At 39.9% G+C, this 15,374-nt stretch overlaps 1 protein-coding gene and 1 long non-coding RNA gene across 3 annotated transcripts; one reads left to right on the forward strand and one right to left on the reverse strand.

Moving 5' to 3' along the window:
• Positions 1–252: 252 nt before the first annotated feature.
• LOC309718128 lies at positions 253–2,992 on the reverse strand. Of its 2 annotated transcripts, none has more exons than XR_014279871.1 (3): positions 2,753–2,992; positions 2,360–2,519; positions 253–1,144 (listed from the first exon to the last, which is right to left on the reverse strand). It is a non-coding gene; the product is annotated as an uncharacterized lncRNA (long non-coding RNA). The 2 variants fall into 2 exon arrangements; XR_014279872.1 differs by having other exon boundaries at positions 2,214–2,519.
• Positions 2,993–6,217: 3,225 nt separating this feature from the next.
• LOC309718015 (uncharacterized protein) lies at positions 6,218–7,640 on the forward strand. The gene is made up of 3 exons (XM_082552958.1): positions 6,218–6,333; positions 6,480–6,538; positions 6,672–7,640. The coding sequence occupies exons 1-3, from the start codon at positions 6,305–6,307 to the stop codon at positions 7,364–7,366; spliced, it is 783 nt and encodes a 260-aa protein (XP_082409084.1). The 5' UTR covers positions 6,218–6,304; the 3' UTR covers positions 7,367–7,640.
• The last annotated feature ends 7,734 nt before the right edge of the window (positions 7,641–15,374 follow it).

Below are 15,374 nucleotides of genomic sequence, written 5' to 3' on the forward strand. Positions count from 1 at the left end.
CCAGGTCCAGAGGCAGAGGGGCAGGTGGGTGATGACAGAGACGGGTGCACAGACACCATGAACAGAGAAAAGGAGCCAAGACTTGCCAAGCATACACAGACACCAGCAAGCCCCCAAATGACACAACATATGGAGTACGACTGAACAATCCCTCCACCCTTCTCCACCCGCCATCATCGCAGCGTCTTTTCCTGCCACACAGCAGCTCTGTGAAAAACAGGCACTGACACTGCGACTGGAAGTGGAGAATTTGAATATTTTGCAACAATGGCAACAGCGTTAGGCAAGTCCTCCAAAGACATGTTAAATCAGATCCTGATTCATACAGAGAGAAGCTCTGCTGAAAACATTTAATTTTGTATAATAAGTGAATCAGTGAAGCTTGTTATTAATAATATTTTTCCCTGCAGTTTCAGAGAAGGTGAGGTGCCATCATAAGAAGACAGAGGGTATGAATGAATAGCAGAAAGTGAGTGTTATAAGATTTATTTGTGATGTTTATGTCTTGGTGTAATCAATGCAGTCAATGTGCTGTCCTCTACAGCAGCTGCCCACCTCTCAATAATGAGGCATAGGCCAATTACTGTCCAGATGACTATCCACTCATTCATTAAAGGCGCACTCCTTGTCTGCAAGCCAAAAAGGAAACAGTACAGGGAGGGCATGACCTTGACTTATGATTACTCCACTTTTATCAAGGCAGAGCCCCCCACCCCCAAACTTTCTGGAGCCTTTCTTTGTCATAGAAACAGGTTATCTGGTTTTCAATAATTCAAACATGATCATGGCATGGAAGCAATCGTGTATATCAGCTATCACAGCCCAAGAGCTCTTTGTCTTTTTCAGTTGTCCCCCTTCCTTTCTGGGCTTATTTTTCCCTTCCCCGTCTCCTTCTCCAACCATCACAGTTCTACTTAGTGCAACTCCACTGTAAAAGCCTTTACCACCAACCGCACCAGCAGAATATCTATGACTGTAGGACACATCCAGTTGTGCAGTGTGCAGCGCTGGCGCTAACAGCAGGCTTTACACCCGCAGTCATTCAGCTGATTCACATGCTGTCACAATTATGAAGTGCTTGAAGCTGAACCAGGTCAAGTAACTTCTTTCCTGCTGGCTGCCTCTCAGGAGTTCATAGCTGCTTCTGCAGAACAAAACAACATATTCAACCCCAGATTTTCACAGAAAGTAAGTAAGTGTATATCTCTGGCACCCTCAGTTGGCTGCCGATGCATTCGGTGACAGCATTATGACCAACTCTATGTACATTTGTATGTGCTTCATCACTGGTGGGTATTTTTCAGCAAGAGAAATACTTGTCACCATCTGTCATCTCCCACAAACACATGGACAAAATGGCTTATGGTGGTTACAGCGAGAATAAGAAAACAGAACAGTTTTAATAATTTCATTATATAGACCTGGATTCCCCTACAGTTTATAGGCTGCGTTAGTTATTCAGGGCTCGAGACATGTATATTTATATGTGTAAACTAGCATACCAAGTGAGCTTAGTTAAAGGTCCAATAAATGTACTATAAACCGGGAACGCATGGTATTGCAAGACTGCATTGATCATTAAGCATTCATATATGATTTTGTGCAACAGAAGCATTAATTATTCAATGTAAAATCTCAGCAATTTCTCTGAATTAAAAGTATTTCTGCATTGCAGTCATCACGAATAATGAGTTATTAATTATGTTCGTGTCCTGTTCATGAACAGTAGAATGTTGATGTTGCATCTTGGATGTGTTTAGCTTGTTTGGAGAGTGAGAACCGTGGATCCATCCTTACTGTTTTACGCTCTTTAACCTGAAAACCAAGCGTTGGTTGGCCTGTTTAGAACCAGGAATACTGTAACTAATTATTGCCTGACACTGCGGCCATCATAGTGGGATAGTGTAACACCCGTCCCACGTTCTATTGAGAGGGGCCCTGGGTTCCTGTTGTTACTTTCCTATTGATACTCCCTTTTTAATGCTTATGGTATTAAATATGCAATAAAACTACACTATATGGAAATAAATCACACACAAGCAGGTCAATTATAAAGTTAACTCCACTTTAGTGAATGCTGAATTAACAACACAAAGAAAATAAGTAAAATCAATAAAGTTTGTTAAACAATGGTAAGGTATCTACCTCAACAGAAACAAAATAATCAAATAATATTGTGGGCCCACACGCACTCTCACCAAACACACACACACCTCAAGTGCTACAGTCTTTCTGCTAGCAAACCCCTCGTTGCAGGCCTGAGTCGTGGCTCTGGTGCGTTGGGACCTAAAACAATATGGTCGCTTCACTTGTTGCCAAGCAGTAAAAATAAAAAGCACGTGCAAACAACAGTACTCACACCTCCAGGCAGTTCAAGGGGATAGCGGGGAAACTGGGTCACGGCTACCAGCAGGCCGCGGCAGCAGCACTCAGTCGTCGTTTCCACGTGAACACATAACTTCAGCACACCAGCAGAAGGGACCTCTCTGACACGCCAGCAAGACGTCCGTCTCCTCCTACTGAATCACACAACCCTGCTAAATGCCAGTTCACATGCTATAACATTCAATCTTAGCATTAGCTTAATAAATAAAAACAGAGCAGAACAAGAGCTTAGCGAATATGCTAGGCTACGCTAGCGGCTATGTTAGCAGTTGTGCTAGCGGCGGTGTTAGCGGCTAGTCGCGGTTAGCAGTTAGCCCGTTTTACACAATAACATTGGGTTCAAGTGTCAGACAAAATTCACATTTACCTCACAGTAGGGTACAACAGTTCTCGACTCCAGTTAACTATCCGTCAACCCGAAAATACGTCGGTCGCCCTTCTATGAACTGTGTTCACTCGACACTGTTCAGCTCTCGTCTCTCTCGCTTCCTGCAGAGTGCACACGGCTCCCCACTTACTCCCACCCCTCTACCTGAGACTACTTCAGGGTTCACTGGAGCTGTAGTACATATCAATACCATATCAAAAATAATGACATAAACCTCAAAATACAAATAAGAAGGTTGTGCATTTAACTGACACACATCACATACTTTGCAGGCATTTGTATACATTCTTGAACACATTAAACATTTGCAATTAACTATCAATATTAATGAACAAATTTAAATAATGAGCTACTTATATAGCCAGGGCTACAATAGTTTAGGACAAGACTATGCAAAGTAGAATCCACAGCAGTGAAATAAAGACTGACAGGTGACTATCCCCAATACAGACCACCATATGCATGCTGAAATCAGCCGCAAGTTTGTTTGGAAAATCACAAGCAATATTTGCTGAGTGCTCCCAATTTTGTAATTGGTGTATAATTTAAAGGCGCCATGGTAGTGGTGTCATTAGTATTTTTACTTTAGGCCTTACAGCATCTTCTCGTTGCATTTTTCTCATTTTAGAAAGCCTGAAGAGAGGCACAGATTGCATGCAACAGTCGATGTTCAGTTAGTTAAAAGATGAAAAAAAGCCAGGCCCCGAAAAAGCCAAAATTAATCAAATCGCAGGCTCAGCATGCGTGGTGAAGGCAAGTCTCTATAATGAATGTTGTATGAACAGGAGATGGATTGGAGGGCTTGCTAATTTAGTAACGTAGAAACTAATGGCTTTTTTCCTCTTGTATACTCTGCCATTTCTGTGGTTGCCTCTCTCAGCAGTGTATATTTTGACCATTACTTTTTTGAGGAAACTGTCGGTCTCTGTGTGTGCATGCGTGTGTGTGTCCCTCCTCTTCTTTCCCTCGCTCCCTCTGCTGATTGCTATTCGTGTTTCAGAGGCAGCCTGAACCCTAGAGCTCAAAGAGTTCAGTATCGACAGTTGTCCACAGTAGTGAGAAAACGAATGAGGAGGCAGTAAGAAAAGAGTACGAGAAGGAGGAGAAGCCAGGAATTCATTAAAACAGTTACTATGTTAATAAATACCAGTTTACGTTTCTAACAAAGGCTCATGTAAATTTACATAAAGGTTGATCGAGTGCATCCATCTGGAACATGAAGTTTCTGTAACAAAAGAAGTAGCTGCCTCGATCACACTATTTTAGGCTGCAGTTCTCACCTCGAGCCTTTATGACATTCAAACTTATATAATTTCTCTCAGACAATATGTGTACATCTGTGTTTTTGCATGCCATCTTACACCCTCAAGCTTAAATAGCATGCCGCTTCTTTCTTACTCCGCTCGCTACCCACCTGCAACATACATATGTAAATGTCCATTTAAAAGGGATTTATACCTTTTTTGTTAGAAATAACAAAAAATACTTTGATATTAATGCATGTACACTGCCTTCAGCTGTTTTTATCTGCAAGAATTTTCAGTGTAACGCTAACACATTATAATGAAATGTAATTCCCGACTACCAGTTCTCATGTGGTCTCCAACTTCAGATTCGAGGTTGAATTCTTTGAGATATAAACAAACAAATACTCAAAACCATATTAAAGATTACATGGCTGCATATATCCTCACTATTTATCTCTCTCTCAACTCGTACATGCGAACATGCCAACACACACACACACACGTATACGCCTACTTACGACCACTGGAATATACACCCTGGCAAATACTGTTTGCTGATATGCGGATTGGGTTCAAGAGCGGAACAGTGAGCATTTCAATCTAAACAGTAAACACTCTTAATTGGATTGTGTGCTTATGTGCTTTGATGTGAATCCTCTAAGGACTGTATATTATTAGGCCTAATTGATTCTGATACATATTTACATGAGTTTAGAAAATTACCCCCCCCAAAATATAAATGAAAAAATAAATAAATAAAGTGAGTGGCTTCATCATGAGTCTAATTGCCACCATTTGGTTGACACTACCATTACTGACGCATTGTGTTATTGAGGTGCACTGCAGACTTCCACATTCTTACAAATTAGGCCCAATGGAGGCAATGGGAGCCGAGCAAGAGGGCTCACCATCACCGTAAGGCTGAGAGGTAGAGCACTGAACTTCTTTTGCTAGCCTTGAATACTGTCACCTGCCTGCGGAGGGTGTGAGTCAGGCAAGCCAACCTTTTTCTCTACATATAAGTATTTAAAGTCCCCAAAAATGTCAGCCAACACAATGCCAATGCAGTCACTTTGCTGATGGGTAAGACACTAACACCACAGTGTGTATGTGGTCTGTGAGCGCTACAGAAATCCAAAAGTCAGACAGCAAAGTTCAAGACCACTCTAGCCCATACTTAACACTAGACAGATGGCGTTCCAAATGCAGGAGCAGAGGATTAGGTCTGGAGGTTGATTGAAGGTTTGTGCCACTTTTTGGCACTGTTCTCCTCCGGGTGACACCGTGGTGGAGGAAATAACACGAGCTCCTTGGCCAAGCGGGCATTCACATCTTTGGTTTCACATCACCTGCAATTTGAATTCCATTACTTGCCATGCCACACTTCAAATAAAGCTCGGTCCTATTAATTACCAAAGTATGGGTTCAGGGTAAAGGTGAACGTGCAATTACAGAATTAAATCAAGGCCCTGTTTAGCTTGTCAGTCCTGACAGAAATAATTTGGGTGAATTATTAAATGCTTCCACCGCTCTCAGCTGCTTCATTGCCACCTCAGAAATATCAAGCAGCGAGAATCCACCCTCTGCTCTTTCTTCTCTAAAATAAAACTGTTAATTGTGCTTATTTTAAAGCACGATTAATAGATTAAGAACTGTTACTGTTGTATGTAAACGTCTTTGTGCCGTCGATGTTTTCTGAACCTTTTAATGAACGAGGTCAAGTTTAATGAGATCATTCTTAATCAGTGGTGGTACAGTGATCTTGCAGACATTGTATTTAATTATCATTCTTTTAGGTCCAGTGAATTAGAAGTTTTAATTAGCTACTGTTCAGATAATATTAAGTTCCGAGGTTATGCTATAATTAGCATATTGGGCTTGCAAAAACAGTCAAACTTACACAACAACGAATTTTATTTCAATCCAAACTTCTTCTGCTGTGTGTGTGAATAGAATTGTACCAGCTGTGGCGTCAGTTTGACCCGCACTCCTTTTTTTAAATGTGTGTTTCTCTTTCCTTAAATGTAAAAAAATCCAAATGTCTTGTTTTGTAGAGTTCTGCTGCAAGCAAGCATTTTAACTAATTTTCTATAATGAAGCAATTTGCCAGTGGCTGACTAGATTCAGTGGCTGAGTTTTGGTCTCTATGACAACCAGCTGTCTGTAATTAGCAAATCAAGCCAGGGTGAGGCTTTAGGCAGTCCGAGTGGCTACAAAAGAAGTCAAGTGGCAAGTGTTCCAGTAATTGTGCTGTCATGAAGTTTATGCTGAAATAACTGCAGGAATGAGTTTTCTTCTCGTGGGTTTTCTCAGGTATTTAAAGCTTAAGGTTTTCTGTGGTTAAAAAACAATTACAGCTTCTCAGTGCTGTGCTATTTGGCTTACTGATTTTTTTTTTTGTGTGTGTGTGTCTGTGCGTTGTTTTTTTTTTTTTTTTTTTTTTTTGTTATTTTTTCTAGCACTGTTGTGCTCCACTCTGTGTCAGCTGGTGGTGCATATTGTGCTAAAACAGCAAGAGGTATGTAGTGCACTTCAATGGATGCTGCTACTTTAAAAAATATATATAATTACCAATTAGTGGGTATATTTGACACTTCACAACAATGAACCGGCAAACAGGTTTGTTTTGTCTTTGTTTGTCTGTGCTGTAGCCCGTGCAGCTGCTTTGGGTTTGGATTATCCTGGAGTACATGGAGCGCCTGAACTCTCTGGACCAGCTTACCATGGAATCCCCCCTCACCCCTACAATCATGAATGGTTTGAGACTGTACCAAACATGGCCACCCCTCAACAAAATTGGCCAACTTTTCATAACGTGAGGCATAGACAAGCTAACCTAGGAACATATGACAGATTTCTAATGACCCACGGCACTTACGGACCAGTTCAAAATGAATACACAACAAAGCCAGAGCACGGCTTTCCCAGAGGACAGTCGGTCAGTAACCACGGTTCCAGTTTTAAAGGGGTCATGCGTGTTGCACTACCAACACGAGCTGATGCCCCTAGCCAGTTTGACCTTGTGAATAGGGATCCTCAAGGTCACTTGGTTGTCTATGGTGAACATGACCTTGTTGTTGATGAGTCCGTCCCAAATAGACAGGGCATTTTTCACCATGCACTCCCCCTGCCCCAAAACTGGGGTCATGGTGCTTACCAGAGAGCTCGAACTGTACATGGCCTCAGAAGAAAAGGGCCTGTCCTTGGTTCAAATCACTTTAAGAAAGTCCATGGAGCAGCAAAGACTAGTTGGGGTCCTCCTATGTTTGGTAGTTGGAGATACAGATTTCCTGGCCTCAATGCTAAACAGTTTGTTCAAGGTACCCCAACCCCCTTGGTGGTCTGAGAGACATGAAATCAGATCCCGTTAGACTTATTCAAATGAAAGGGTCTGACATTAAAGGCCCTGGCATATAGCTCTGCTGTCTTGTCAGATGGTGTTCCTTTGACTTTTTCTTTTTTTGAAGTTAACAGGGAGGCTTTTTGTGCAGGGTGGGGGTGAGAAGTGAGTCTACAATCTTAGTTTCACTGGAGACAAAGGGGAGGGATGTCCCTCCTACACTTATCTGTGTACAAGCGCCTATATTGTGTGTTTTTTTTTTTTTTTGTTTTTTTTTTGGGTTTTTTTTGTTTTTTTCTTCACGTGTAACTCCAAAATGAGTGATATTACACACCCTCTACTGAATATAAAATTTGTAAAATGGTTATGGTTCTCTGGGGGGTTTTTTCGTTGTTGTTTTTTTGTTTTTTTTAAAACACTCTCCCACCGCATTATAAATGACTCACTGGGGCCTGGATGCTACCACAGTGCCATCTGTTGGTTCCAATGGGTAGAGAGCCTTTGGCTCACATTGTTGTACACAGGTGCTGCTTAATGGAGGGTCAGCCTTTGACAAATCCCATAATCTGTTTACAATCTGTTGTTTGCAAGTACTAGTAGAGGCTATGCTAATTTTTTTTTCAAATAGCCTTGGCATTTCAGTGATGGCATGCTGCACTATTGGTCTGGAGTTTCCAATTAGATAATTCAGACCGTGCAAATTGGTATCACTCATTTTATAAAACAAAACTTTTTTTTTTTTTCTCACCAATGCAGAAAATTGTCAGGAATTGCTGAAAGTTTGTGTGAAATGGTACACTGACCCATAAATCACTCAAGAGCCTAAGAGTGGGTTATGCGCACTAATCTTGAATGTGAAGAGGGAAACTGATGACGGAACAAAAATAAACCAATTAGCTGTTTGTGATAAGTAGGAAGGAAATCAATCACGGGAGGGTGGGGGGAAAAAAAAGAAGGAAGGAGGGTGGAAAAAAGAATTCAGTAGCTGCAGTGAGTTTGAACCCCACCTGGCAACCTCGCATGTGTTTATGTTGGGCTAAATTCAGCGAACAAGTGAAGACCCTTTCAAAATATATTTTGCAAGACAGGGAAAGGAAGGACAAACTTTTCTTTAGTCACTGATGGCTACATTAAAAGTGCCACAATATCCTGTGATCATTTGCCTTCTTAACCTTGATCAATAGCTTAATGACCCTTTTTACCGCTTCGAGGAGGGAAAGGAGGAGGCAGGGGGATTTACTATGTTTAAGCATGTGGCGAGCAGTAAGGACCCATCACCAGGAGCTCACTGCTGCTAACAAAGAAATCTAGCTTTCCAAATCTTATGACATCAGAGCTTCTTTCATGCAACACAGTTTCACTTGACTTTTGTAATGATTAACACAAGCTCTTGTTTTAATTAAACATGCCAAATTAAGGCACTTTTAGTTGCTTTAGTTGGTGACATTCTATTACTTTTCATTCTTAAATATTCCAGTAAATCATTGTCACAATTGTCAGTTGTTTTTGTTTTGTTTTTAAACTTAATTTTGCTGCTGTGTTGTGAAGAGTTGAGGCTTCAGGCAGACTTAAGTCAGCACCTCATTGATAGTCTCAAACGCAGCTAAATAGGCTCTTACTGCAGGGCCATTAAATCAAAATATATTTCACGCATTTTGTTTTGTATACACGGTGTAATTATTCGCACTATTAATTTCACACACTTGTACATTCCACTTCTTACTGACTTGACCACTATTGTGTACCAAGATTTGTCTGCGACCTAGGCTAGACCAGGCTTGCTGGGCTCTTTAGCATGTCTGTTAGAGAAAGCATTTCTGCTTGCCTGAAAAATGTGTAAACACTGAGGCACTGCATTTTCCCTTAGCATCCTAAACAGTGCCTGCAAAATGGAAATAAATAACTCGAGAACTTTTCAACAGGATAACGGTATACAGTGTATGAAATCACCTGTCTGTAATTAATAGCTCGTGCATAAATTGAGGATAATACTGCAACTTTGCAACAAACCTTCACTATATAAACCAGGGGTGGGCAACTCTAAGCCCCGAGTGCCGGTGTCCTGCAGGTTTTAGATGTGTCCTTGATCCAACACAGCTTTTTCAAATGGCTAAATGGCCTTCTCAACATGTTTTGAAGTTCTCCAAAGGCTTGGTAATGAACTAATCGTTTGATTCAGGTGTGTTCAGGGTGATATCTGAGACCTGCAGGACACCAGCACTCGAGGCCTGGATTTGCCCACCCCTAATATAAACCATCCCACAGCCACCAATCCACCAAATGCAATTTTTATTTATTTTTTTAATAAACTAAATTATATCACTTTGTGGTGAAGATCGCTCATTTCAGGACCCAAGATCTGAAGTGATAGTTTAAAATATTTCGGTGGGCATTTTTGCCATGTGGGGAGGACGCACAGCAAAGGGCCCTGGGTTGGAGCAAAACCAACCTCTCTGCATTGAACCTTTGTTTTATGCTTCTATTATATCAAGCAGTGAGATAAATATATATTTGATTTTTATTTTTATTTTTAAAACATTATTACTCAACATTATTATTATTATTATTATTATTATTATTATATATTTACTGATATTGTAACCGCTAGGTTTTAACAGTCCTTTTTTTTTTTTTTTTTTTCATAATCACCTCTTGAAGCCTCCAATTTATGCTCAGCCTGCAGTGAATATGAGCTAAATGAACAGTCTTTAAAGAAAGTTGTAAAAACCAGCTGAGCCTAGGAAATTAATCTGAGGAATCACCAGACAACTAAAATAAAGAAACCTTTGTGTTACATTCAGTGTAGGTCAGTCTTTTTGAATTTGCTGTCTTTCAATTAAAAGAGAGAATTTATTTTCTTTAGCCACTGAAAACTGTTCCACTGAAAAAGTCTATTTCATTTCAATTAATTTTTATTTATACAGCACCATTTCACAACAGTCACCTCAAGGCGCTTTATAATGTATATAGAAAATCCCAGCAATCCCCTAGGAGCAAGGACTTGTGACAGTGGAAATGGGAAAACTCCCCTTTAACAGCAAGAAGCCTTAAGTAGAGCCAGGCTCAGGGAGGGAGGGCCATATGCTGTGACCGGTTGGGGGTGAGGGAAGGAGAAGAAAGCAAAGAAAGATGGGACAAGAGGCAGAGTTTAAAAATTACTAATGATATCATGCCGTAGTGTATAGCTGATAGCTGAAGACTCTGTCTCGCATTCTGCGTTTAAAAACTCAAGGAACAAAAAGCAAGCCTGCAGTCTGAGAGCAAAGTCCTTTGTTGGGACAATATGGTGCTGTTTATGTTTTAAAAAATATGATGAGGCCTGACTTTTCAATGTGAGAAAACACATTTTAAATGCAATTCTAGATTTAACAGTGAGCCAATGAAGAAAAGTTAATGTGGGTGGTCTTTCTTTCTAGTCTGTGTCAGTACAGTCAGTATTTGCTACAGTGTTTTGGATTAACAGAAGGCTTTTTAAAGAACCTTTTAGAGCAGGCCTATAATGAATCGCAGTAGAAAATGCATGAGCTAACTTTTCAGCATTACTTGCTGACAGGATCTTTCTAATTTTAGTAATATAGCTCTGATGGGGGGAAAAAATAGAAGTAGTCCTACATATTTGTTTAATGTGTGGGTTGGAAAAATGGCTTCAAGATTCCTCACAGTGTTGCTTGAGGCTGAGATAATGCCATCCAGATTATCTAGTATCTGGTCAGACACCATTTACTAATAATTTTAGATTAGAGGAAAATAACTTTAGTTTTTGTCTACATTTAGAAATAGGAAGTCAGAGGGCATCCAGAACTTTGTGTTTAAGCTCTGCTTGTCATGTATTTGATTTGTATCAAATGGCTTCATAGATAAATAAAGCTGGGTATCTTATTATAAAAATGAAAATGTATATAGTGTAGGGAAGAAATAATGGTGGGGAAAGGTGTTGGTCCCAGCACAGAACCCTGTGGAACTCCATAAATAACTTTAGAGTGGAAAAACTCTTGGCAGCTAATATTCTCCCACACATTCTTATTTCAAAGAGCCAAAAAAGGGTGGGAGGAGCCTTAAAATCTTAAAATATTTCAAATGTATTTTTTACTGCTTTAATTTGACTTTTAAGTTCCACCGCAGGTTTATCGCAGTTTTCCAGGTTACCCAGTCCAGAGTGTGTTCCACTGCATGTTGTGACACACACCTCTTTTAAAGCAATGCTGACTGTCTTCCGTTACAAAGGCTCAGTTAATAAGAGCGTGTATGTGCTGTGTGTTTTGAAATGTGTGTATTTCCTTCTCGTGTTTCTTCCCCTCCTCTTGTTGTCCCACGCAAGGCTCTCACTGAGCTCACTATAGCCTGCCAGCACAACTGACCTGTGGTAAGGGGGAAATCAATAGTCAATTCCATTTTGCAGCCAGCGTGTGACAGGTACTAGATAGGAGTGGATTGGGTGCATGTAAGGAGCAGGAGCGAGAGTTGGAGCTTGTCTGACCCTCTCCTTTCCCTGTCTTTCTCTCCCTTTCCCTCCCTCACACACAGTGGCTCACAGGCTCACTCAACCAACCCGCAAGGTCGACACAGCAGTGTAGTGCCAGAGGCCACGCTCAATAGTGTAACACAACTCGGGGGTGTATACACACATTAAACACTGTCAATGGTGAATGTGGTTGTGCTCATAAGGGAACTTGTATGACAAGCACCATGAATGTGCAGAAACATATTATGAACTTATTATGAAAATTTAGTTACTGACAGTTTTTGTTTTTAATTGTTGTTGTCGCACATTTTGTGCAAGTAAAGCCGTTTACACAAATTGCATTAAACTAAGACAGTGATCACACTATTTGTTCCCAAGCATGTTTAATCTCCAAAGTTCGTTTGGTTCATTTGACTGGTGTGGTTGCTGTGTACTATTTCTGGTCAAGGTTTAGTGTTCTGCACCCTGGTGCACTTCACACTTGTGAAGTATGTAGGAAGTCCTGCGCTTCCTCAACGATGGTGCTCTTTGTAAAAACTGCTTTATTAAGTAATTTACACATCTATAAGGCATGTGATAGAGCAGTGTGTCACTGTTTCCAAAACTGCTCCGATTATACCACAAAGTTCAAAATCAGGAACCTGATTGTCCTCCATAATCTAACGTTTCCAAAGCAAGTTAGTCTCAGGATTGTTTCCAACTACTCTCTTTTGGCTATCAATACCATCATTGTGTTTTATCTCCAAAGACCAGGGACAATGAAAGGCAACTATGCCTAGTGTGAGTATGCCTAAAGAATATCTGGGGCCAGATAGCACAATGGGAACGCAGGTTTGCCGGGAAAAGGTCGGTGGCAGTCTTGTTTAGGCATAGACCAAGGCGACTGTGCCACCCTAAGTGCACTCACAGATATAATCAAACTGACAGACTTACAGAGATTTAAATTAGGTATAGAATACATGTCCACATAAATCCTACCTGCCAAATCTGCTTTTAATTGTGTAGCAAAGCAAGCTGAACTCAAGTCATGCTAGCAAAAAATAATCGTTAAAACTGTAAATTGGACAGGGATAATGAACAATTTAGGAAGCATGTAGGATAAGGTCTTGTCAGGTCTCTCTTTGGTTTATTTAGTTCAACTTAATACATCTATTTTCTTCTACTCATTTGAAATGTAATTATTTATTAAAATATTGCAAATATGGTAAACATGCCTGCGTAATATTAGGATAGCATTGAATAGCACTGAAATATCAGGAAGCATTATCACTGTGAACATGCAAGTACACTGGCATTAGCATTTCACTTAAGTTGAGTCTCAGAGCAACAACATGGCTGTCATATTTTTTTTTTAACACAAAGATATATTTTTTTGAATGCCCATCCTTTTATTATTTGCATTAGTTTTTTCCAGTTCCATTAGTTCTTTCAGCCTCTTCTTCAAAGAATGACGTGTGTTCTGCTTTTCTGGAGGTTTATATTTTAATAATTTGAAGCTCTGGTACAATTATACAAATGGACTGGAGGTAGATCACTTTGAAATATAATTTATAATAGGCTCTTTAAATAAATAATTAAAAAGAACACATATTATGGACTTTTTATTCCCAGTGTTGTGATTCAGTTCAAAAGCATACAAAAATGTGGGACACAAAACAGGCAGGTGCAAGAGCAACCAAAATGAGCTTTAATAACAGAATCAGGTACAAAGAACACAAACACGCATCTGTCTCTTTCTAGCTATATCTCTATATATTGAGAGGAAGAGATGGAAATCACAACACAAACCAATAAGCTGGGAAATAAAAAGCTACGGGGAAAGAAACAACAGCAGGACAAGACACGGACTTAAAAGAAGTGGAAAGTAGAAGTTAAGGTTGACTAATTAAACACATGTGAAACAAAAAGGGTAGGCTGAAAATCAAAAAGAAAGAAAAATTAAAAGTAGGAAGTAAAACCAAAAGCTACCAGACAAATAAATAACATAATGAAACAATAAACAGCCCCCCACAGACTTCAAACCATCATGCAGACTTTTGCTTTAAAACCTACAAATACTAGTGGTATCATTGAAATTGAAAAAATTACAGTCAACAAAAAATATAAATAGATTTTTTCCTATTATAGACAGATAGAGATATCTTTTGCTAGTCTCTTAAACATTTTTGACCATGTCCTATGCAGTCTATAAAATAAATAAATAAATCAGTATATTGACAAATGCAAAAGTAAATGTAAAGACTGTTACCCAAATATTTCCTATTTTTACTTTTAACACATGAGGAGATGTGTCATGGTGGAGCAGCAAATGATAAAAAATGAAGAGGAACAAATCCAGTGAGTGGATGATGGCCATACATTCCTAACAACAAAGGAGCAGATGTTGTTCCTGGAGCTGGATTGATGGCCTTTTAAAGCTCCTTTCCACTTTCCTTTTGTAACTCCATGTGTCCTAGTACCTCAAATACACACTTAAGACTGCTCTGAGCTGTGTCTGCTCAGAGACACAGCAAACGTTATTCTAATGGCTTGTATTGATGTGGCATCCTAGAGGAACTACCTGTGAAACCTAAATGGGCTGCAGGTACCAGATCATGCTACCAGTAGTGACAAGACACAACTGGTAATGGGGTGAGAGGGCTTTTTTGCGCAAGACAACAGTCCAGCCGCTGCAAGGTACAGGCATAGGCAAAGCTGTGAAAGGAAGCTACTGGATGCAGAAAAATGACATCGACTGACAGCACACCAGCGAAGGCAGCTGCAGGGGGGTGGCTGCAAGATGTCCCCAGTCTGCTACCAGACCCCCACTGGAAGATGAACTGGTTTAGTGGGCAATTATGAGCAGTGATGCCAGCTGACAACCCTGCAGTTGACCTGATCGCCGGTGGAGATGCAACAGGCTAAAAAGCCGAAGCAGGAAACACCACCTCACCTGGACAATGAACTTATTTACATAGAACATCTGCAAAACTACACAAGCTGTGTATGTTGAAGCTACAGAAGATGAAAAAAAAATCTAATTATTATTTAATCTAATCATCTAATTATTCTAGAATTCCAACTCCAAGAATGACTGGTTTTTTTTAAGTTTGTTGTTTCAATGTACAGTAAAAAAAATTCAATATTTGATTTTACTTTTATTTTTGTTTTCTTGCATGTACTTCTCATTTGAAATCCCCTTGCAACACTTTCTGGGGTTCCAGACCTGTGCTTAGACCAAGCCTTTTCAAAACCCTCAGTTTCTTCTTTCAGAGGTTCACTTCCCATTCAACTTTAATGTTGGCCATATTGCCTCACTTTATTGTAAGTCCGTTATTGATCAAATGCAGAATTCATTATTGAGTACGTGAGCGTGAGCTTCCAAGTCAGCAAAGCAGTCCATCATGATGTTGTATGTCCACTGGCAAATGGTAGTTTTGGTTTGCCATCAGTAAATAGGTTGTTAAGTTTAATGAAACAAAACTAATAATTTTGCCAACGAAAATCAAATCAGTGCAATCAGTATTTTACATAACTGGTAGTAAAGAATGCTGAATTCGACTTATCAGGCTG

The sequence above is a fragment of the Aulonocara stuartgranti genome (assembly GCF_965226115.1).
Source record: "Aulonocara stuartgranti genome assembly, chromosome: 11".
Lineage (NCBI taxonomy): Eukaryota > Metazoa > Chordata > Actinopteri > Cichliformes > Cichlidae > Aulonocara > Aulonocara stuartgranti.